General features: G+C 44.9%; 1 protein-coding gene across 2 annotated transcripts; it reads right to left on the reverse strand.

The window, feature by feature from the left end:
- Nucleotides 1–2,834: 2,834 nt before the first annotated feature.
- RGN (regucalcin) lies at nt 2,835–18,272 on the reverse strand. Of its 2 annotated transcripts, XM_008060082.1 has the most exons (6): nt 18,101–18,272; nt 14,627–14,809; nt 8,079–8,294; nt 5,582–5,713; nt 4,732–4,886; nt 2,835–3,250 (listed from the first exon to the last, which is right to left on the reverse strand). In XM_008060082.1, the coding sequence occupies exons 1-6, from the start codon at nt 18,261–18,263 to the stop codon at nt 3,200–3,202; spliced, it is 900 nt and encodes a 299-aa protein (XP_008058273.1). In that variant the 5' UTR covers nt 18,264–18,272; the 3' UTR covers nt 2,835–3,199. The 2 variants fall into 2 exon arrangements, with proteins under 2 accessions (XP_008058273.1, XP_008058274.1); XM_008060083.1 differs by lacking the exon at nt 8,079–8,294.
- Nucleotides 18,273–23,101: the final 4,829 nt, after the last annotated feature.

Raw genomic sequence — 23,101 nt, forward strand, 5'->3', positions numbered from 1 at the left:
GGTTAAGAAATGGGCTGGAAGTAACCAGGTTAGGAGGCTAGCTAGCTATATTGGGGTTGGGGAAGATGCCCAATTTTAGGTTTCAGATCATCCTTGATCTTCTGAGGGTCTACAATAAAGGCCTCTATATCCTCTTTGAACTGCTGGGGGGCTCCCTATGCCAGCCCTATTGCTCTCTGAACTCCCTCAATTGAGAAATAGGGATAGAAAAGAACCAAGTAAGCCGGGCTCGGTAGCTCAGCCTGTAATCCCGCGCTTTGGGAGGCTGAGGTGAGTGGATTGCCTGAGCCCGTGGGTTCAAGACCCGCCTGGGCAACTTGGCGAGACCTCATCTCTACCATAAATCAAAAACGAGCTGGGCGTGGTAGCACGCGCCTGTAGTTCCAGCTACTTGGAAGGCTGAGGCGGAAGAATCGCCGGAGCCCAGCAGGTTGAGACTGCGGTGGCTGGGAGCCGCCACTGCACTTTAGTCTGGGTGACCGAGTAAGATTCCAACTCAAAAATTAAAAAAAAAAAAAGAAAAGAAAACAGAATCCAGCAACATATAATAATAATAATATACTATGACCAAGGGGGGTTTATCCCAGGAATGCAACACTCTGTCAGATTAACAAGGTTGGTCATGCTACCCAGCAATAAAAAAGAATGAAGGGCTGGGTGCAGTGGCTCATGCCTGTAATCCTAGCACTGTGGGAGGCCAAGGCAGGAGGATTGCTTGAACCCAGGAGTTCGAGACTAGCCTGGGCAGCATAGTGAGACCTCGTCTCTACAAACAATAAAAAAGTTAGCCAGGAATGGTGGCATGCGCCTGTTGTCTCAGCTATTCGCGAGGCTGAGGTGGAAGGACTGCCTGAGCCCAGGAGGTTGAGGCTGCGGTGAGCCATGATCATATCACTTCACTTCAGCCTGGACAGCAGAGTGAGACTTCAATTCAAAACATTAACAAATAAAAAAATAAAATTATCATATTAACAGTCTAAAGAAGCATATATGATCACATCAATAAATGCAGAAAAGTCATTTGACAAAATACAGGAGTGATAAAATAAAAATCAGCAAACTAGACAAGAAGGAAACATCTTCGGCCTATGAAAGAGTCTCTCAAAATACATATAACTAATATCATATATATATATATTTTTTGAGTTGGAGTCTCACTCTGTTGCCCAGACTGGAGTGCAGTGGCATGCTCCTGGCTACTGCAGACTTGATCTGCTGGACTCCGGCGATCCTTCCACTTCAGTCTTCCAAGTAGCCAGAACTACAGGCGCGCGCTACCACACTCGGCTAATTTTTGATGTAGTGTAGAGACAAGGTCTTGCCAAGTTGCCCGGGCTGGTCTCGAGCCCGCAGGTTCAGGCAATCCACTTGCCTCGGGCTCCCAAAGTGCTGGGATTACAGGCTGAGCCATTGAGCCCGGCCCTAATATCATATTAATAATAAAAGACTGCATGCCTTTTTCTTAAGATTGGGAACAAGACAAGGAATATCTACCTTTACCATTTCTATTCAATATAGTACTGGCAGTCTTAGCTAGTGCAATAATGCAAAAAAAAAAAAAATACAGGTTGGAAAGAAAGTAATGAAATTATCTCTATTAACAGTAGACATAATATATATACAAAGAATCTCAGAAAAAATACAGAAATAGTCTTAGATCTAATTAGTGAGTTTAGCAAAGTCATTAGATACAAAGTCAACCTATCATGTATGACAATCACACTTCTATAAATATGCAATGATCAATTGGAAATAAAAGCATACAAATAACATTTATACTAGCACCAAAAAATGAAATATAAATAGATATAAATCTAATAAAACAGGCACAAGATCTATATGCTGAAATCTATAAAACAGTGATGAAAGAAATGGAAGAAGACCTAAATAACTGGAGAAACATGCCCTGTTCATGGACTGGAAAACTCAGAATAGTAAGGATGTCAATTTTCTCCCAATTGTTTTACAGATCTATAGCAACTCCAATTAAAATTGTAGCAGGATTTATTTTTTTGTAGGTGTAGTTAAGCTGATTCAACAATTTATACGAAAGGCCAAAGGAATTAAAATAGCTAAAACAGGTTTGAAAATGAGTAAAGTTGGAGAAACCACACTTCTCAATTTTTTTTTTTTTTTTTGAGTTGGAGTCTCACTCTGTCGCCCAGACTGCAGTGCAGTGGCCACTCCAGCTACCGCAGCCTCGACCTGCTGGGCTCCAGTGATCCTTCCGCCTCAGCCTTCCAAGGAGCTGGAACTACAGGCGCGCGTTACCACGCCCAGCTAATTTTTTGATTTATTGTAGAGATGAGGTCTCACCAAGTTGCCCAGGCGGGTCTTGAACCCGTGGGCTCAGGCAGTCCACTCACCTCAGCCTTCCAATGCGGGATTACAGGCTGAGCCACTGAGCCCGGTTCTACACTTCTCCATTTTAAGGTTAATTTATAGTGACAGATAACAGATCAGTGGTTTCCTGGGGATGGAAGACAGGCACGCAGGGAGGCCGAAGGAAAGGGTTACGAGACACAAGAAAAGTTTTGGGGTAGTGGAAAGATTCATTGTCTCGTTTGTAGTGTTGGTTTCATGAATGTTTATATATGACAAATTTGTCAAATTGTAAATAAAGCTATTTTAAAAGTGTTCTTCCCAAAGTGACATACTACTTTTCTATCCAGTAGGTGGCAGTTGGAACCGTGAGTTTTGCCAGTGTGTTTGTGTCTTATTCTCCAACAGTATTTTAGTTTGTAAAATAACATATAGGAAGTGTAATACCAAAGAAGGTTAAGATTGTGGTATATTTTATAAGATTATGATGAAAATAAAAAGGAACATAATTGTAGTAGGTTATTACCAGGTTACTATTTATTAAGTTCTTTGAAATTTTAGGTACAGTAAATATGAAATGCAGAATAAAGAAAAGCTATGTCCTCCTCACCCCAGGAATTTGCAAAACATCAAGAGGCTGACTGATAAACAATTCTTTGTATTTCTCTAGTACCTTTCATAGAAGGCTTTACAGTGTGTTATCAAAACCACTGTGACCCTTTGTTAAAATGCCCTACATTTTAAAAATTATAAATTAAATTTTAACCTTGTCAGTAATATCATCGCTTCATTTTTGTTTCTACCTAGATTGAAATTTCAGTCCTAGAATTCTCTAGTTGTCTTCAAAGCTTCCTCTGGCAGGAAAGAAGACCTGTCCTCATCCTGTATAGGAAAAGGGGGCAATTCCTTTGACCCCCAGGCCAGTTATCTGTTGAGAAAGAAAAAAGGAGAAACTCTGGCAAAAGGTAATTCACAAGAATTCTTCAAAAACACTTTTATGATTCATAATAATATACTTAGCCACCTCTTCTCCTTGTCTTACTTCTTACCATAAAAAGGAATTACCTGATTAGGCATTTATGCTCCAAATTATTCACATAGATTATAATTCAACAAGCAACCATTTACAACTAACTTGGATTTAAAACTGAGTTTATTTCTATCATCTCCCACCTGTTTAGAAAGGGTTTCTATGTTTGTTTGGTTTTTTTTTATTTTTTATTTTGAGTTGGAGTCTCACTCTGTCACCCAGACTGGAGTGCAGTGGCTGCTCCCGGCAACCGCAGCCTCGACCTGCTGGGCTCTGGCGATCCTTCCACCTCAGCCTTCCAAGTAGCTGGAACTACAGGCGTGCGTTACCACGCCCAGCTAATTTTTTGATTTATTGTAGAGATGAGGTCTCACCAAGTTGCCCAGGTGGGTCTCGAACCTGCGGGCTCAGGCAATCCACTCACCTTAGCCTCCCAAAGTACGGGATTACAGGCTGAGCCACCTAGCCCGGCTGGTTTCTATGTTTTTATACTTCTTTTCAGCTCAAAAGGTCTATGATTTTCATCAGTGTTTGTTCTGCTGCAAAAGATGTTAAAAATCTGGAAATATTTAATTTTTCTTTCTTTTTTTTGGGGAGACAGGGTCTCATTCTGTCACCCAGCTGGCCTCAAACTCCTGGCTTCAAGCAATCCTCCCACCTCAGCCTCCCAAAGTGTATGAGACACTGCACTTGGGCTGAAAATATTCTTATGACATCAAAACAAACAAGTCACCCACGTGTGGTGGCTCATACCTGTAATCCCAGCACTTTGGGAGGCAGAGGCGAGGGGATTGTATGAGCCCAGGGGTTTGAGACCAGCCTGGGCAAATTGGCGAGACCTCGTCTCTACAATAATCCCCTCCCACAATACATTTTTAACATATTAGCTGGGCGTGATGGCATGTGCCTGTAGTTCCAGCTACTTGGAAGGCTGATGCAGAAGGATTGTCTGAGCCCAGCTGGTCGAAGATGCAGTAGCCATGAGCATGCCACTGCATTCCAGCCTGATGACAGAGTGAGACTCCAACACACAAAACAAAAAACAAAAAGAAAACAAAAACAAAAAGCAATCAAGTGATCTTAGAGACACGTTTCAAATACTGGTTTTCCAAGCTCATTTTACTGATTTGAAGAATTTCAACAAATACTGCTGAAGCCAAAAAGATTTGTTTTTAAAGTACTGTACAAAGTAGGCTAAGCATATCATCTTGAGCTTTGGATGACTTACTGTCCAGAAAATCTTTTAAAAATGTTTTTAAGCCTAGCATGATGAGCTTAACATGCCAAACAGAATTACATTTGGGAAGTATGCAAAAGTATCAATCAGTTACTTAGCAGAGGATCCCCCACCCGCAACATAAAAGAAACAGCCATAGCACCTTGAAAATTCCACCAGCTTCAGGCTGCCTCAAAAGACTCTGGGGGGCAATCCCATCCCGGGCACAGGTCACATACATTTCAGAGTAGTCCTTCCCTCCAAAGCAGCACGAAGTTGTTTTATCAACAGGCAACTTCACAGTTTGGAGTCGTTTCCCTAGACCACAAAATGCTTCATTTAAATTTTAGTTCTACACCATCCTAAGTGAACTAATGTAGGAGCAGAAAACCAAGCACTGCATGTTCTCACTTATAAGTGACAGCTAAACTAAGGATCTGCAAAGGCATAGCGAATGGTATAATGGACATTGGAGACTCAGAAAGTGAAGGGTGAGAAAGGTTGCAGGGACAAAAAGTCACCTATCAGGTACAATGTGCACAGGTGAGAGTAGCCCAAACTTCTTCGCCACTATACAATGCAATCATGTCACCAAACACTATTTGTACCCTCTAAAGCTATTGCAATAAAAAAATAAAGTTTAGTTCCAGCAATTTTTTAAAAATTTAAATTTAAATTTTTATTTATTTTTTTAGTTCCAGCAATTTTTAACCTATGCCACATTTCTGAACATGTGGAGTAATAGAAGACTGTGGAGATCAGAATTCATCTATGTATTTCATATTTAACCTACCTTCCCTGACAATTTATTTAGAGCAAAAAGATGAATGCTCTACAGGGAAAGAAGTTCTGCCTATAAATTTTGGGCTATATCTTTGAGCTTTGTTTCCAAAATCATCCCATCGAGACCATCGAATATACCTCTAACTTTGTTAGTAATGAGGTTTCCCCAGCTCCTAGTGTCTGGTGTTTTCTAGACATGACAGGGATTTTTCACTGTGCCATGGGCCTACCTGTCTGAGGATCTACACGAATCACTCTTCCTCCATTGTAGCAGGCCACCCAGAGCTTCCCCTCAGCATCAATACACATTCCATCTGGGATTTGTTCCTCTTTCTCCAGCTTGTAAATACTCCTGCGGTTGGCTATGGTTAAAAAACAAAAACAAAAACAGAACCACAACAGAACAACAGGCCACTCCATATTGAGAATCAAATAATGAGCTTTCAAGCTGATTATAAATACTGATCATTTCAGCTTATCCAGTGTCTGGCGCATGAACAAAGGATTTTTACCACATGATATGGGGGGTATTCACTCCCTTTTGTTTGGGTATAGACATATCTGTTTAAGCTTTCAGAGAAGGAGAGAAAAAAGAAAGCAGACTTCTTACTAAAATACCAGTCGTTCTTTTTGAGGCTGACCTGAACGGAGGCCCTGCACGTCTGTCTCAAGTACTTGTCAGCCTGTGGTTAAACCTTTGCTGTTTTAGTTACAAAAATGCCTACTTTGATTAACTCCAAGATATGTAAGGCAACTTGGTGCCAGTGAACAGCTCATGCACAACAACTAGCAAGATAAAGAAGTTCTTTTTCTGCCTGACTGAATGCTCCAAAATCAAGACTAAATATTAGAAGAGCTTGTTTCTGGTAGGAGGGGCATTCGGAAACCAACCGACCACCTTGAAGGGGGGGAACCTCAGTATACAAAAAACAAATATCAAAATCCAGAGGAACTTTATGCTACAAAATTCAGGTCACTGCAGTAATCAGATCGAGGTATAATGGAAAAAATATTAAAATCTCAAGTAATGAAAATGGGTAAAAACAGCCATAAAAGAGAACATTACATATTTCAAAGCAAAACATCTGTACTGAAATAGTTTGCCTCTGATTATATCTGCAAGGAGAGTCTTGGGATTTTTTTCAAGTCATTTTTATGATTGGTTTTGCTCTTTTGGCTTGGCACCTTTCACGAAACAGTTTCAAGGACTCCCTTGTAAATTCTTCTCACAATTCCTTCCCTCTCAGTTTCCAACCATGGCTCATTTAAAGTGCATTGATGAAGTTGGACAACCTGCAATTCCTTTTTATGCTTTTCCATTTTGAAAGGTTGGTAATTTGCCTTTGAGCACTTGCCTATGGTTAGCTAAAGTACAAGGGAGGAATATCAGCCAAAATCTCTCCTCTTACTTTCTGTTCTTTTGTTCCCTTCTGTTGTATATTATTTGCCTTTGGGCACCTCTTGGTAGGGCAGGATCCCTTTTACAGTGAGCCTTTTTCTTGTGATGATGGCAAGGAAGAGGATTAGGGATCTATCCATATATATATTTTTTTTCTTTTTTCTTTTTTTGAGTTGAAGTCTCACTCTGTCACCCAGGTTAGAGTGCAGTGGCACACTCATGGCCACGCAGCCTCGACCTGCTGGGCTCAGGTGATCCTTCTGCCTCAGTCTTACAAGTAGCTGGAACTACAGGCATGCGCCACCACACCTGGGTAATTTTTTGATTTATTGTAGTAAGTACAATCATTTGATTTATTGTAGAAAGTAAGAGGAGACAAGTTCTCACCAAGTTGCCCAGGTTGATCTCGAGCCCGTGGGCTCAAGAAATCCTCTCACCTCGGTCTCCCAAAGTGCTGGGATTATAGGCGTGAGTTACCACGCCCGGCCTTATATATTTTTTCTTTGAGTTGATGTCTCACTCTGTCACCCAGGTTAGAGTGCAGTGGCACTATCATGGCTCACCACAGCCTTGGTCTTCTGGGCTTATGTGTTCCTTCTGCTTCAGCCTCCCGAGTAGCTGGAACTCCAGGCATGCACCACCATGCTCAGCTAATTTTTAAAATATTTTGTAGAGGCAGAGTCTCTAGGTTTCCAAGGCTGGTCTCGAACTCCTCGGCTCAAGCAATCCTGCTGCCTTGGCCTCCCAAAGTGCTGGGATTTCAAACCTGGGCTACTGTCTGGCCTATTTATATTAATTCTTTTTTTTTTTTTTTTTTGAGTCGGAGTCTCACTCTGTCGCCCAGACTGACCTGCTGGGCTCCGGCGATCCTTCTGCCTCAACCTTCCAAGTAGCCGGAATTACAGGCATGCGCTACCACGCCCGGCTGAGTTTTTGATTTGTTGTAGAGATGAGGTCTTGCTGCCCAGGTGGGTCTCAAACTCGTGGGCTCAGGCAATCCACTCACCTCAGCCTCCCAAAGGTGCGGGATTACAGGCTGAGCCACCGAGCCCGGCTTATATTAATTCTTTTTAAAATTAACCCTTCCCCAGGGATCTATTCATATTATGCCAACTCTGGCTATATCTAATTGTGGTGAAGGTCATGGTCTGACTGGTGGCATAGCCAAATCTGTGTCATCATTACTTATTAGAGTAATAACATTGGAAAGCTCTCTGCTTGACAAATAAGGACCTTTTCACATGGGACGAGGGAGAGGCGCCTTACTAGTCACAAACATACGAAAACAATACCAGCAGTATTGAGACAAATAACGAAAAAGAACATACATATCTGCCCTGTCTGCAGGTCATAGTCAAAGGCATCCACAGAGTAGGACAGGCTGTCGATGTAATAGAAAACTTTGTGGTCTAGGGACCAATCCAAACCATTGGAGATGTCCACCTGGTCAAAGTACTTTTGCACGTGGTGGTCAGGAAAGAGGGAGTACAGGGATCCTTGGTGCCGCTCAAGAACTGCCGGAGCTGTTTCCTCAGCCATGGTGCCTACAAAAACCAAAGTGCACTGAGCTCTCCCCACAGAATCTCACTGCACCCTCCTTTCTCACCAGGATCCATTCCAGTGTTTAAATCAAGGAAATTGCTATACAGTTTCAATCTGGAGCCTATGTTTTATTTATTTATTTTCGTAGAGACAGGATCTTGCTCTGTTGCCTAGGCTAGAGTGCAGTAGTGTGATCATAACTCACTGCAGCCTCGAACTCCTGGGCTCAAGTGATCCTCCTCCTGCCTCAGCCTCCTGAGTAGCTGGGATTATAGACATGGGTCACCGCTTGGCTAATTAAAAAACAATTTTTGCTGGGCGCGGTGGTTTATTCCTATAATCCCAGCAATTTGAGAGGCCGAGGTGAGAGGATTGCTTGAGCCCATGGGCTCGAGACCAGCCTGGGCAACTTGGCGAGACCTCATCTCTACAATAAATCAAAAAATTAGCCAGGTGTGGTGGCACATGCCTGTAGTTCCAGCTACTTGGAAGGCTGAGGCAGAAGGATCACCTGAGCCCAGCAGGTCGAGGCTGCGGTGGCTGTGAGTGTGCCACTGCACTTCAGCCTGGATGACAGAGTGAGACTCCAACTAAAAAAAAAACTTTTTTTGTGTTTAGAGACTGGTTCTCATTATGTTGCCCAGGCTGGTCTCGAACTCCTGGGCTCAAGCAACCTTCCTGCCTCAGCCTCCCAAAGTGCTGGGATTATAGGCACAATCTTTGTTTTTTTGTTTTTTTTTTGGAGCTGGAGTCTCAGTCTGCCACCCAGGCTGGAGTGTAGTGGCACGGTTCATGGCAATCACAGCCTTGACCTGCTGGGCTGATGTGATCCTTCTGCCTTAGACTTCCAAGTAACTGGAGCTACAGGAATGCGCCATCACGCCTGGCTAATTTTTTGATTTATTGTAGAGACGAGGTCTTCCCAGGTTGTCCAGGGTTCAGACAATCCTCTTGCTTCCACCTCCCAAAGTGCTGAGATTACAGGAGTGGGTCACCGCATCCCGGCAGCATGACCTTTCTTATGATGCAAATTAAAACTGCACTGACAGGTTCAGTTTCCAGAAAAGGAATAAACACACACCAACCTCATTTTCTCCCACTGAGCACAACAATAAAACCTGGATAAAATGTATGGCACAGCTATGTGAGAATCCTGAAAAGCAAATATTAGCAGGCAGCTCAAGGGAAGAATGCCTGAATGTGAAATGCCACTTAATTGGTACTGAGAGGTGAGTTCTTCATTTTCTTCCTCAGTATCTCTCAGCCTGGAATCTGAAAGTGTGCACTGTGGTGCAGACAGAGATCCAAAAGAAACCTCTAGATTTGGCTCAAGCAACAGAAAAAGACATTTCTGAAGCTCAGAGAAAGTGGAGAAAATCCCTAGGCTATTTTCCACTCCTTTTCCTCCATTCTGTCATGTGCCATTCCCCAGACAATTCTGCAGTAGGGGTAACCACAGCAGAGAGAACGGCCAGCACCTGGAAACTACAGGGATCCAAACTCCGAGGGAAGGGGCCATTCCTCTCCATTTGGTGAAGCTTCAGCTCCAAAGGGGTGGGGCCAAACCCTGCTGCTTTATTCTCTTTCTCTGTCCTCCAGCTGCTTGGCCCCGGAGGCAGCACAATCATAGAAATGGGTGGTTTCTGGCTGCAGGAAGGAAAAGGAGAGCTCCAGGAAACTGGAAAGAACGAAGAAATAGTGAGGCTGCAGTGGCTCAGGCATGCAACCCCATAAAGCTGTTTATGATCTACTAGGCTTACTCCCAACACATTCTGGCTGTGTCACCCAGGCTGGTCTGGAACTCCTGGTCTCACGCATGGATTGAATTCTAATGAGCATACCAAAGATGTTGAGGGTGGAGCTAACAGATTGACCACCGAGTGGCACAGAAATGGGACAGATCCTAATAGCATTTAATAGAAAGCAGGTTGGAACTTGTGGCTTGACCCTAAACATACACATTGCCTGCTAAGACAACTATAACGATGTTGAACTCCTGGGCTCAAGCAATCCTCCTGTCTCAGCCTCCCAAAGTGTTGGGATTACAGGCATGAGCCACCGTGCCCGGCCGGTAACAGCATTCTTCAAAGGATTTAAACGAAACTTAGGGCCTCAGAATATTCAAAATGTCTAGGACAGAACCCAAAATTACTTGGCAACACAAAGGAGCATGGAAATCTCAACTTGTGTAGGAAAGGATAATCAACAGGTGCCCAAAACAAGGTGACAAAGAGGCGATGTATATGGGAAGTCTGAATAGCAAGCAAGACAGGGTGGATCCTCCATCCCTCGGGAGAAGAATGTTCACTCAGCAGTTTCTTGCTATAGGGCAGTTGGGCTTATTTGATGAATATTGCTCCATATGATCTGCCTCACAGAAAGAGATGCCTGGAACATGAATGTGAATCCCCTGCTTCTTGGAAAGGGCTCTTCCTCGGTGGGATAGAATAATCTGGGGCCCTGGCTTCACTATCTAGCAGCAAACACAGACAGGTCAGATCTTGGGTGTGGTAATACCGTCAGGGTACAATCACCTTGAGACTCCATTCAGACTATAAGATGATCCCACCCTTTTCTGGGTCCATGGCACCTGTGAGCACCTGCTGAGAGCTATGACCTCTCTCCGGAAAAAGGTTCTCAGGTGCTCCTGGCAGATGCATACCTTGAGTAAGTACACCCACAATGACACCCACAATTTTAGAGGTCTCCTGATGGTCCAGAGATTGCAAGTTAAGAACTCAGGTCTTGAAGGACATTTTTATTTTTGTCTCACAAAGTGCCATAGAACTGTAAACTTCTAGCCATAAGGGAGAGAGCAAATCAATTTCATCAGGGGGTGAAGTATCCAATCATATTTTTTTTATCCTGAAGAAATTACTGGCAGAAGGGCTTCCAATGGATTCTCTTTTTTTTTTTTTTTTTTGAGTTGGAGTCTCACTCGGTCGCCCAGACTGGAGTGCAGTGGCAGCTCCCGGCCACCGCAGCCTCGACCTGCTGGGTGCTGGCGATCCTTCCGCCTCAGCCTTCCAAGTAGCTGGAACTATAGGCACGCGGTACCACGCCCGGCTAATTTTTTGATTTATTGTAGAGATGAGGCCTCGCCAAGTTGCCCAGGCGGGTCTCGGACCCGCGGGCTCAGGCAATCCACTCACCTCGGCCTCCCAAAGCACGGGATTACAGGCTGAGTCACTGAGCCTGGCTTGGATTCTCATTTTTAATCTTTAATCTTTCTATCCATTCTGGATGACATCATCAGGGAGATGAAGAACAGTCCACAGTCAGCTGCTCAGCTTCCCCTCCCTTCCATACTGAGTGTGCACAGAGCCAGGACAGCATGGCTGATGAGTGAGGGTGCAGTGTGGGGAGAAACAGCAGAGATGGAGAATCAACTTTGGCAAACTTAGAGGGTTATTGTGATGGGAAGTATATGAGATGTATGTGTGAAATGCATAATCTAATTGAAAACTGTAGTTACAATTGTTTTAAAGGCCAGGCGCCATGGCTCACACCTGTAATCTTGGCACTTTGGGAGGCTAAAGTGGGAGGATTGCTTGAACCCAGGAGTTTGAGACCAGTCTAGGCAACATAGACTCTACAAAACTGTAAAGAAAAACCAAAAAACTGCTGGGTGTGGGGGTGTATGCCTGTAGTACCAGCTACTTGGGAGGCTGAGGTGGAAGGGGGTTGAGTCCAGGAGGTTGAGGCTGTGGTGAACTGTGATCATGTCACTGCACACTGCACTCCAGCCTGGGTTACAGTGAGACCCTGATTTAAAAAAAAATGTATATATATATGTAAAAGCTGCATATGCCACTCTGCAACCATCATAGTAAAGATTGGTTTAAGCAAGAATCATCAATTAATGTAGTACCTAAGGGAAAAATTTTTGATGAGGACAAGGATATTTGCCTGAACTTAAATTATCTTCCCATATTGTAGCCAGCCTCCAAGATAGCCCCTGACGATCCCTGGTTTCCAGCGGTCACGCTCTTTTTTTTTTTTGAGTTTCTGTCGCCCAGACTAGAGTGCAGTGGCTGTCGCCTAGACTGGAGTGCACTCCAGCCTTGACCTGCTGGGCTCTGGCGATCCTTTCGCCTCAGCCTTCTGAGTAGCTGGAATTACAGGCACGCGCTACCACGCCCGGCTGATTTTTTGATTGATTGTAGAGATGAGGTCTCGCTGCCCAGGTGGGTCTCGAACCCGCGGGCTCAGGCAATCCACTCACCTCAGCCTCCCAAGACGCGGGATTACAGGCTGAGCCACCGAGCCTGGCTGCAGTCACACTCTTGTTAGTTTGCTCTGTCGTTGTTTGTGTGACCAATAGCATATGGCAGAAGTGATGGTGTGTCACTTCCAAGATTGGTTAAAATGAGACTGTAGCTTCCATTTGGGTTCTCTCCCTGTCCCCCCATCACTGGCTCTGGAGAAAGCCATCTTCTGGGCAGCCCTATAGAGAGGCCCACAAGGTAAGGAACTGAAGCCTCCCACCAATCCCTACCTACTATGTGAGTGAGCCGGGACGTAGATCTTCCAGGCCCTTCAGGGAATCCAGCCTCTTCCGAGGCTACAGCCCAGGCCGACAGCTTGACTACAACCTCGTGAGACAGCCTGAACTAGAACCACCCAGCAAAGTTGCACCCAGATTTGTGACCTTCAGAAACCATGTGGGGTAATAAATATTTGTTATTTTAAGCCACTAAATTTTAGGATAATTTGTTACATAGCAATAGATAACTAACAACCTCCCACAAATTGCTTATAAATTGAAATTTAAAAAATAGTGACTATGCAGTAGAAAAATCTGACAGGATCTTAATTGTGTGATTAAAATTAACATCACCAAAGAGGGGAAAATGGACATCATGTGCCTCCAGATGGGATACCCACAGGATAAAACATCACCATGTGGTATTCCAGTCAGGAACGTATAACATCAACCTAATCACAAAGAACCATCAGACAAATACAAGATGAAGAATGTTCTATAAAAAAAGGGGGAGTTGGGTAGGACCGGTTGTATTCTTCAAAAACAGCAATGTTATGAAAAACAAAGAAAAGCTATGAAAATATTCCAGATTAAAAACAATGAAAGGGATATAACAATAAAATGCAATACATGGCCTGAGCCCACGGGTTCGAGACCCACCTGGGCAAATTGGCAAGACCTCATCTCTACAATAAATCAAAAAATCAGCCGGGCGTGGTAGCGCATGCCTGTAATTCCGGCTACTCGGAAAGCTGAGGCAGAAGGATCTCCGGAGCCCAGCAGGTCGAGGCTGCGGTGGCCGGGACCGATCACTGCACTCCAGTCTGGGCAACAGAGTGAGACTCCAACTCAAAAAAAAAAAAAATGCAATACATGATCCTAGACAAGCGGGAAATGCTATAAAGGACGTTATTTTGGCAATTGACAAAACTGGAGTGTAGATAGTACATCAGATCAAATTATTGTATCAATGTTAAACTTTTCTTTTTAATTTGAGTCGGGGTCTCACTCTGTTGCCCAGGCCGAAGTGCAGTGGCACGATCAAGGCTCACCCTAGTCTCAACCTTCTGGGTTCAGGTGGTCTTTCTGCCTCAGCCTTCCGAGTAGCTGGGACTATAGGTGTGTGTCACCATGCCCAGCTAATTTTTTGACTTTTTTTTGTAGAAACGAGGTCTCACTATGTTGCCTAGGCCTCGAACTCCTGGTCTCAAGTGATCCTCCCTCCTCGGCCTCCCAAAGTGCTGGGATTACAAGCGTGAGCCACTGCACCCAGCCTAACGCTGAACTTCTTTAAGTTGATCACTGTAACTGTGGTCATGTAAGAATATATCATTTCTCTTGGGAAATTCACACTGCAGTATTTTCGGGGTAGAGGCACACATGATGTATATGCAACATATTCTCAAATGATTCTGTAGGTAAATGTGTTTAGATACCTACAGAGGGCAAATGATAAAGCAAGTGGAACAAAATGCCAACAATAGGTGAATCTAGGTAAAAGACATACAAATGTTGTTTGTACTAGTCTTATCTTTTTTCTGTAAATCTGAAATTATTTCCAATTTAGACATCATCAACAACAAAATCTTTGTATTTAAAACTCAGTTAACCACCAAAGTACCACACAGATTTTAGTCTTTGCTAGAGACAGAGACAGAAATGGAAAGGAATGTCTAGGAGGATTTTCTCATAGGATTTTTTTTTTTTCAGTAACATAAGTTCCCCAGGCAAGAATAGAAGAACCTAAGATCCATTATGAATATCACTTTGGCTACTACAGCAGCAAGAACTTTCCAAATCATAGTGTTACCTCCAAAGCTCAGTAAGTAGGTACCAGAGAAATCATACCAGCAAAGTATCTCCCGGCAGGATCCACCTTCCCGTCATTGAATCGATTGTTTTTCTTGTCTTTATCCACTGTGGCCAGGACAACTGCAGATTGATCTTCCCAGTTCAAAGCACAGAACTTTGTTCCGATGGTGGCGACGTAGCCTCCTGACTGGCGGAGGGCCACAGAGCTGACTGGGGCATCTGTAGAGACAAAGCAGCCGTCAGAAGGCAGCAGCAGCTCAGTGGCCGAGCAGCTCACTGAGGCCACGGTGCCAGCAGGCATCTCTTAGAGAAGGAGCCCAGCTCTTTTGACAGTGGGAGTGCTCTCTTCCTTCTGTGGAATAGGTAAGGCTACATCACCGAGTATAACTGTGAAGCATGAACTCTGTGTGTTGTTCTGAGTAGCAAGGACAGAAAGGTGAATAAAACCCAACTCCTTAAGTGGGTATTAAACTAAGGATCTGCAAAGGCATAGAGAACGGTATAATGGACATTGGAAACTCAGAAGAAGGAAAAGGGAAGGGGTGAAGGGATGAAAAATCACCTATCAGGTACAATGTGCGCAGGTGGGGATGGTGGGTATACCTGCAGCCCAGACTTCTTTGCCATTATATACAATGCAACCATGTCACCAAAAACTATTTGTATCCCCTAAAGCTATTGAAATTAAAACAAGAGATAAATAAAAATAAAGTGTCTGATGAATTAAACAGAAAATCCAAAACTAACTCCTCTGGAAACTCCCAGTCTAATGGGAGAAGCAGAGAGGTCAAACCACATCACCCACGATATGGGGCAGGCACCACATCAAGTTCAGAGGAAAGGTTCCTAATCTGGGGGCAGCGGGACAGTCGTCACAGAGCAAACAATGCTCAATTTTGCCTGACCTCCAGAAAATTCAGAGACACAAACTGTGTTTAGTTACAACAACTGGTTCTGTGACATCTCTTTCCCCCTCCAATACAGAACTTGTCTTTTTTCCCCAGAGGTCCCTATGTTACATGTATTTAATTGAAAATTGTTTCTTAAATCCTTTTTGGAAGTAATCATGGTCAAAATAACATATAGAAATGTAGATGCAGTGATAATATAATTGCATCTTTTCATTATATTACTATATTTTGCATCCAAAATTTTAGGTTTTCTGGGTTTAAGATTTTTCTTTTCTCTCTCTCTTTTCTTTTCTTTCTTTCTTTCTTTTTTTTTGAGTCTAAGTCTCACTTTGTTGCTTAGGCTGGAGTGCAGTGGCGTGCTGGGATTACAGGTGTGAGCCACTACTCCCGGCCTGGTTTAATATGTTTCTATGTATAAGATTTTTTTTTTTAGAGACAGGGTCTCACTCTGTCGCCCAGGCTGGAGTGCAGTGGGTACAACTATAGCTCCCTATGGCCTGAACTCCTGGGCTTAAGTGGTACTTCCACCGCAGCCTCCTAAGTGTCTAGGACTCTGGGTACTTGCCACCATGCCCAGCTAATTTTTTTTTAAGTGGAGAGATTTATTAGCATGATGAGCAGTCACAGGAAACAGATTTACCAGAACTGATTTTGAAAACATTTCCCAAGCACCCATTCAGTGTAAGGTGATGGAGCCCTGGGAGCAGCTCTTAGCTCAAAGGCTGATTTGAGTTGTCAAGGGTCCTGGGAACGTGCAGGACACTATTAGAAGGGTCACAATCTCAGCAAGGAACCCAACCTGCGGCCTGAGACTTTTCCTGGGAGTTCACTAAGCTACTGCTGACACTATAAGCCCTCGCCATAGTTTGGGGGCGGGGAGGGGGTATGTGGATTATGGGTAGGCATGTGTGCATACTAGGAAAGAGACTAGGGCAGGCAATGGGGCCCCGCACCCCACTTGGCTCTCAGAGGTCACAGTCACTTTGCATCCAGTCACAGTCATATTTCTGGGTGAATTAAAATGTCCATACTTCTACACTGTTAGTGGGAGTGTAAACTAGTACAGCCTCTGTGGAAAACAGTGTGGCGATTCCTAAAAGGTCTAAAAAACGACCCTCCAGACGACTCTGCAATTCCCCTACTGGGAATATACCCGGAGGACCTCAAATCACTCTATGAAAAAGATACCTGCACACACATGTTTATTACAGTGTTGTTCACAGTAGCAAAAACATGGAACCAACCGTGTTGCCCATCAAAGGAGGACTGGATTAAAAAAATGTGGTACATATACATGATGGAATATTATGCAGCCATAAAGAAGGACAAAACTTCGCAGCAACTAGGATGGACTTAGAGACTATAATACTGAGTGATCTATCACAGAAACAAAGAACCAAGTATCACATGTTCTCACTCATAAGCGGACTTTAAACAACTATCATAATACTATAAGAAAGGGATTTGTAGCCAGGCTCGGTGGCTCAGCCTGTAATCCTGCACTTTGGGAGGCAGAGGTGAGGGATTGCCTGAGCCCATGGGTTCGAGACCTGCCTGGGCAACTTGGCGAGACCTCATCTCTGCAATAAATAAAAAATGAGCCGGACATGGTAGCGCTCACCTATAATTCCGGCTACTTGGAAGGCTGAGGTGGAAGGATTGCCAGAGCCCAGCAGGTCGAGGCTGCGGTGGCCGGGAGTGGCCACTGCACTCCAATCTGGGCGACTGAGTGAGACTCCAACTCAAAAAAAAAAAAAAAAAAAAGAAAGGGATTTGTAGTGGTGGGAAACTGCCAGGGGAGAGGGGGGCACACCTCATTAACAAGGGTACCTGCATAATGAACATTTGTATACATAACCTTGAATTATACCTCACATATTTAAAATTAAAAATTAAAAAAAAAAGCTCTTCCTTCTCATTAAAAACAAGAATTTGAGGTCCCCAGTTCTGGGTTGAGAAAAGAGTGTCCCAAAGTTATAGAAATTCCTGGTATTTTTTCCCCGTGAGCACAATAAAAACAGGAAACTTTTTTCTTTGTCAATAATCACATCAAGCCCATTTCCTTAGAAAGTGATAAACCCTTTCTTTGGAATCCACAGGGCCATAAGTGGACTCATGGAATCACTCTCAAATGCACACGAAATTCCTATTTTGTTCAGTGAACAAAGATAGTCCAAAAGCTTTTCTTTTCACATTCAAAGAAGGGAGATACCTGCTATTTATTTATTTACTAATTTATTTATTTTTAATGAAGGTCTTGGCCTGACCCAAGCCATAGCCAGGCCTTTAATTTCCCATGCTGTTATCTGAAGGTTAAGGAAAGGCAGAAACTACAGTGCCTTGGCATCAAAACAAAACTGGGAATGTTTTCCCTCACGTGAAGAGGAAAAGGAACGTAGCAGCCGTTCATAATTTACTCCTGGTTTCAAAGTGGGAGCATATGGAGTAGGACAGAGAGCATGACAATCCCCAAAGTTGTAAAGCATATACCATATACTTTAACAAGAAGGGCCTCAGGGAATGAAAAACACTGGGTGACTGCGCCTCCCCTGGGAAAAGGTAGCTGACTGTGAAGATGGAGCCCAGCCTTCATCCTTACCCACAGACATTCGCTGAACTTGTTTGGTGAGCGAGTCCCACCGGCAAACCTTTCTTGTAGGAATATCTACGAAGAGCAGAGAGTTGGACGCTTCCTCCCATACTGGAGACTCACCACACCGGCAGTTCTCCAGCAAAACACACTGAATCTTAATGGAAGACATTGTTGTGGAGGAGATCTAATGAAGGTAACAGAGATAAAATGAAAGCTAATCGTACAGAACAAATTCAGTAAAACATCTGGCTTAAGGCCTTGGTAAGATCTCAGTGCAGACTATTTGATGAGAACTGACAGGGCTGGATACGCTTTCCCCAACTCAGAACAAGATATGCAATGCGACAGGAAGAGACATGTATGCAAAAGAAGAAAGAGACTACAGGAGAGAACATGACACATCTGCAATCAACTTACCCGTGACTTTATTTCAAGCTATCTTTAAAGAAGAAAAAAAGTAACACTCTTGACATCCACACCTCAGCACTAGTGACCCTCAGAGAGCAGGCTGTTGAGACAGTGCAAGACTGCCCTTTATGTCAGCACCTTGAGTCCCAAGGCAGGTCAGGGGGCAGGCAGCTCTCTCATTGGTGGCCTCTCTGAGTGCCTGCAGGCTGCATTCTCCTGCCATCTCTCCCCGCCTTTTGTTGATGCTGTTGATCCCTTTCTCCGGCAGTTAAGAGGTCAGGACCCTTCCTCATCTTCATTTTTCTGAACTGCATTTATTTTATTTATCATCTATCTTCTCTGTGTGGTTGATTTTATGAAGTGTATTTTTAGAACTATGTTCATCAGTGATAGTATACTGAACCTGAACTAATAACTATTTTCAAATTCAGACAAGGGGTGGTGAAATGGACACCGTTTGGGCACCATGGTAGGAACTGACAGCCCCTCAGTGATTTATTGCTTCTTAGGAAGGTGCTGCACCAGTTTGGCAAGGAGTCCACACCAGAAGGCAAGCAACATTCTATGCTGGGACTTTAGACCAGAGACCATGATCAGTGAGTTAGGAGAAGGACAAGTGCACTTACCAGACAAAAGAAAAAAGAGACGGTGACTAGCAAAAAGAAAAACAATCAGATAAGAATCACATGTGAGGAGGAAAGACAGGCAAATTTCCAGAGCTTTCTCTCTTTCTCAGCCTCTGCCCTGAGAAGGTGAGTTTTCAGGAATCATAGACATTACCTGTATCCTCATCCTTCTCCCAGGGTGGCTATCTCCTTTGAGGATAATGGTCCCACACATGGGTGGACAAATGAATAGAAGTGAAAAAAGAAAAATAATCTTTCACTTAATATTTCCTTCAATGAGCTGGGCATGGTGGCTCACTCCTATAATCCCTGCACTTTAGGAAGCTGAGGTGGGGGGTGGGGGGAGATTGCCTGAGCCCAGGGGTTGGTGACCAACCTGGACAACAAATCGAGGCCTTGTCTCTACAAAAAAAAAAAAAAAAAATTTAGAAAAAAACAAAATGAAAGAAAGCTGGGCATGGTGGCATGTGCCTGTAGTCCTAGCTACTTGAGAGGCTGAGGAGGAGGGGAGGATCTTCTTAGCTCAGGAAGTGGAGGCTGCAGTGAGCCATGATGGTGCCACTGCATCCCAGCCTGGGCAACAGAATGAGATCACAACTCAAAAAACCTTTTTTTCCCTTTAATAAACTGCATTAAAACAAAACAAAACAAAAATAATAGAAAGAAAGAAAGAAACACAGGCCAAACCAGCCCCAAACACTGACTGCTTGCATCTGTAGAATTTGAAATGTTCTCAGCTGTTAAAAAACGGGATCAGCTGGGCGCAGCGGCTCACACCTATAATCCCAGGACTTTGGGAGGTCGAGGTGAGAGGATTGGCTGAGCCCACCGGTTCGAGACCTGCCTGGGCAACTTGGCGAGACCTCCTCTCTACAATACATAAAAAAATTAGCCGGGTGTGGTGGCGCATGTCTGTAGTTCCAGCTACTTGGAAGGCTGAGGCAGAAGGATCACCTGAGCCTAGCAGGTCGAGGCTGCGGTGGCCGGGAGTGTGCCAATGCACTCCAGCCTGGGCGACTCGAACTCAGAAAACAAACAAACAAACACAAAACACAAAACACAAAACAAAACAAAAAACAGGATCAATCCCTGCAGGTCCAATCAAAGGTGAACACACAAACAAAAACAACAAAAAACCGAAACCGAGCTCAGACTCCAAAGGCCTTCATGCCAACAATCTTAGATAAGACATCAGAGGCAAGACTTTTGCAACAGCGACTTTTAACCCCAGGCTCCGTCGTGCAAGCGGGGGTGGGGGAGGGGGTGTGCGCCAATGCCCCATTTCTGCCAGGCTGTGGCCGCAAAGGGGTGGCTGGCAGCGGGGAGCGGAGACGGGGCGTCAGGCACCCGCGCTGTATCTGGGGTACCTGGGCAGGGGCGGGGTCGCCACACAGTCTGGTAGCACTGTGGCGGCTTCGGGCGACGGCGACAGTGACCGCGAGGCACTGGGAAGCTGAAGGTTGAGCCCGCTTGGTCCCCACGCGGGGCTCTGCCGAGGGCGTATCAGCTGGCCCGGCCGAGCGGGCGCGGGTCCCTGGGTGGGCACAGGGCCATCGGCCTCCTTCCGGCTGCCTCGGTCAGGCGGCCCGGCGAGCTGGTGTCGCTCTGCTGTCGTCAGGGCCTTCCCTCTGCAGGGCGTGGGCGGGGACGCCGGCCTGACCCGGGCACTCACCAGGTTGGCGACTTCTCAGGCGGTTCCAAGGTCAGGCGGGGAGCGCGGGGAGGGAACCCCCGCCCGGACTCGGCAGTCCAGCAGGTGGAGGTCGCAGGCCTGGGGCCCGCCAGCACCCGGTCCTGGTCCCCGGGCACCTCCAACACCGTAGGTCTCCTTTCTTGGGGCTGGAAGAATCTTGTAAAGCCACCGCCGGCAGGCGCTGGGGTCCTGAGGAGAGGCTCGGGGCCCAGTGATCCTAAGCTTTGGAGTTTGTACAGATTAGCTAACGTCTGTCTCTTGAACTAGAACAAGTTAAATGCCTAACAGAGAAGGTAGGATGGTTAAACACTAACAGGTTGAAAAGGAAAGAAAGAGACGGTTAAGCAACACCTCTGCCTCCGCTAGAGCTGAGAAGACCCTGATGGCTGGAGGCCAACTCTTGCAAAACGTTTTTGGTGGGGAAGAGGAAAGGCTTGATTTGCTTTGATTTTAAATCGTATGGTTTAAACGTCTCTAAATATAGTACTCAGCTTCACATTCCCCATGGAGTTCTGGTCCTGCCACCTGACTATCCAGACTTTCTCCAGATAACCCACAAGTTTAAAACATTTTTAACAATAGAGACAGGGTCTTGCTCTGTTGCCCAGGCTGGAGTGCAGTGGCACGATCACGGCTCACCACAGCCTCCATCTCCTGGGCTTAGGTGATCCTTCTGTCTCAGCCTCCAGAGTAGCTGGGATTACAGGTGTGTGCCACCCCGTGTGGCATATTTTAAAATTTTTATAACTGTAGCTCTAATACTCTTTAGTTCACCAAGGAGGGAAGGCCAGAAGTCAATATTCAAAGGCACAAGAAAGCTGAGGCAAGCAGGAAATGGTTGGAGCAACCTGAGCTCAAAGTTTCAGGTTAGTCACAGAATAACTAGCACTTAGGGCCTCAATTATTTTTCTTTCACCCAGAGAGGTACTTAAGCAACTACTCTCCCATGTTCCCATTTACAGATGGGAAAACACAAGTCTATAAAGTGAGCAGACTCCCAAAGCCACACATTCATCTGGGAAAAACCTGGCCAATAGCCCAAACCGTCAGTCAAAACATAGGAACTTAAAGGATACTTTCTTGGGCGATCCCCAGATGTTGGGGATCTCTGGGACCCAGTTGCACCCTCTCTCTGAGAAGTCTCTTTCTATCCCATGGCCTCCTCTACTTCCTTAATGATAATGACTCCCTAACCTGTATCTCAGCCCAGATCTCTCCCCCAGGATACAGGCCTGTAGATGGACCCTTCTCAGTGGCCCCACTGAGGTATCCAAAAGGTTATTCTCCACCAACCTCCTAAACACTCTGCTTTGGTGAATGGGACTATGGTGCATCATTAGAGGGTACAAGCCCTGACACCTAACTAGATCCCTTTTTTCCCTAACTCAAATCCAGTTAGTCAACAAATCATAGAATTGTCCCTTTAATATCCTTCTATGTTGGCATCACCTTAATTCATTTAGGCCTTTCCCATTTCTTTTTATTTTATTTTAAATATGTGGGGTACAAGTCAGGATTTTGGTACATAAGTGATATACGTGCAGGTGAAGTTTGGGCCTCCCACTGGTCCTTACTTCCCCTGGTTTAGGATCAGGTACCCTTAGTGATGTTACGTACCTCCGCCCACCTCCCTCCCCTGGCTCCCCTGGCAGTGTTCTGCTACTGCCGATCCCTCTCTTGTAGTATTGTGATAAATGTTCAGGATCCACTTATGAGAACATGTGGTATTCAGTTCTTTGTTTCTGCGATAGATCACTGAGTATGATAGACTCTAAATCCATCCAAATAGTTGCAAAGTCCATAATTTTGTCCTTATTTATGGCTGTGTAATATTTCATCATGTATGTTTTTTGTTTTTTTTCTGAGTCGGAGTCTCACTCTGTCACCCAGACTGGAGGGCAGTGTCCGCTCCCGGCCACCGCAGCCTCGACCTGCTGGGCTCCGGCGATCCTTCTGTCTCAGCCTTCCAAGTAGCCGGAATTACAGACATGCGCTACCACGCCTGGCTGATTTTTTGATTTATTGTAGAGATGAGGTCTCGCTGCCCAGGCGGGTCTCGAACCCGCGGGCTCAGGCAATCCACTCACCTCAGCCTCCCAAGGCACGGGATTACAGGCTGAGCCACCGAGCCAGCGTTTTTGCTATTGTGAACAGTGTTGCAATAAACATGTGTGCAGGTATCTTTTTTGTAGGATGATTTGCAATCCCTTGGGTATATTCCCAGACGAGGGATTGCTGGGTCATATGGAAGGTCAATTTCTAGTTCTTTTAAAAATCGCC

This window comes from Carlito syrichta, unplaced genomic scaffold (assembly GCF_000164805.1).
Source record: "Carlito syrichta isolate Samal-C Ts95f unplaced genomic scaffold, Tarsius_syrichta-2.0.1 Scaffold304513, whole genome shotgun sequence".
Classification (NCBI taxonomy): domain Eukaryota; kingdom Metazoa; phylum Chordata; class Mammalia; order Primates; family Tarsiidae; genus Carlito; species Carlito syrichta.

Bases quoted from the DNA above. Each gene is read 5' to 3' on its own strand.
- RGN (XM_008060082.1), bottom strand. From the start codon at position 18,263: ATGTCTTCCATTAAGATTCAGTGTGTTTTGCTGGAGAACTGCCGGTGT. The intron at 8,295-14,626 runs GTATGATTTCTC...TGGTTTTTGTAG, and splicing joins TGCCGGGAGATACTTTGCTG to GCACCATGGCTGAGGAAACA. The intron at 3,251-4,731 runs GTGCTATGGCTG...CTTTCTCAACAG, and splicing joins AAGCTGGTGGAATTTTCAAG to ATAACTGGCCTGGGGGTCAA.